This window comes from Austrofundulus limnaeus, unplaced genomic scaffold (genome assembly GCF_001266775.1).
Source record: "Austrofundulus limnaeus strain Quisiro unplaced genomic scaffold, Austrofundulus_limnaeus-1.0 Scaffold55, whole genome shotgun sequence".
Classification (NCBI taxonomy): domain Eukaryota; kingdom Metazoa; phylum Chordata; class Actinopteri; order Cyprinodontiformes; family Rivulidae; genus Austrofundulus; species Austrofundulus limnaeus.
In genome coordinates, this window is record NW_013952457.1 from 1216365 (window position 1) to 1217476 (window position 1112).

The 1112-nt window shown below is 36.5% G+C and overlaps 1 protein-coding gene across 3 annotated transcripts in view; it reads left to right on the forward strand.

Moving 5' to 3' along the window:
- The first annotated feature begins 97 nt into the window (after positions 1–97).
- Positions 98–1112, forward strand: part of arhgef25b (Rho guanine nucleotide exchange factor (GEF) 25b) — a 32773-nt gene continuing 31758 nt past the window's right edge. For all 3 annotated transcript variants that reach the window (XM_014009105.1, XM_014009106.1, XM_014009107.1), the window contains exon 1: positions 98–757. In XM_014009105.1, the coding sequence (XP_013864559.1) occupies positions 695–757 (63 nt within the window). In that variant the 5' untranslated portion in view covers positions 98–694. The remainder of the gene's footprint in view (positions 758–1112) is intronic.

Consider the following 1112-nt stretch of genomic DNA (forward strand, 5'->3'; position numbering starts at 1 on the left):
CAACAATAATAATGTCAATGCTGACTTGGCAGAAAAGGAGGAATGTTGACTCAGCAGTAATGTGATCAATTGATAAGAAGGTCAAATCCAATCAGAGGTGCTCTCTTATTAGAGGAAAAGTCTCTAAAATGCAACCTGTGAGCAGCAGGAAAACTGCTCTGACATCAGATCAGGTGAGGCTGAGTTTCACAGATTTACCACTGGATGGGGATGTCCCAAAGAGGTCACACTCTTTARGCTCACACTTTACTCTTTATTTAAAATGGGTCACACAGAAAAGCAAAAGGACAAAGTGTGTTTAATTCAGCAAAGCCCTTTGTGTCGTGAGAAGCCATAAAGKATTTGGATTTTTGAGCATATTTCMCTTCAGCTTGTTTCCCACAGACTGAACAAGCCTCTGAGGGGCATGGCTGAACCTGCYGTGATGGATCGACCCCCCCACCCTTCATCCACAGGGGCTCTGCCCGAGGACAGATCCCACTGCAGCTTGTCTTCATCCAGCCAGACGACAAACAGGCAGGACTGCTGGAAAACTTACAGGGTGCAGACATTTCTCTGCAGCTCATTAACTTCTCTGCCTTTAAATTAAAGGTAGGGGAAAAAAATAAACATGCACGCATAAAGAAAGGGAGGAAAACTTGAGGTTAAATTAAAAACAAAAAGATGCAACAATAGAAGAAACATAAGAGTCAAAATGAAGACTTTGGAAAAAGTTCAAGGGAAGGCTGAAGGATTTCTGGGAGGCAACGTGGAGAAAGTGAGTGTTTTTATTAATTTTTTGTTCAAAAACATACATTTTATTGCAAAAATTATAAATTTTAAAGAGGCAAATATACATCTACATATAAATCTGCTTGATTTGTAAATAAATAATGTGTCTACCTGCATATAAAACTAATCTCTGAAACTAAAATAATAATCAGACCAAATTTTCCATGTTTATGTTCTCAGCAGGATGAACTATAGATCTGCTGCTCAAATAAGTATTTGACTTTTTTTAGATTGATAAAAAATTTTAATTCTTGTTGTTATAAATACAAAGATTAAAATCTTACTGGTTTATTTTGAGTTTCATTTAATTCAAATTAATAAGTTGTCATTCAGTTTTAATT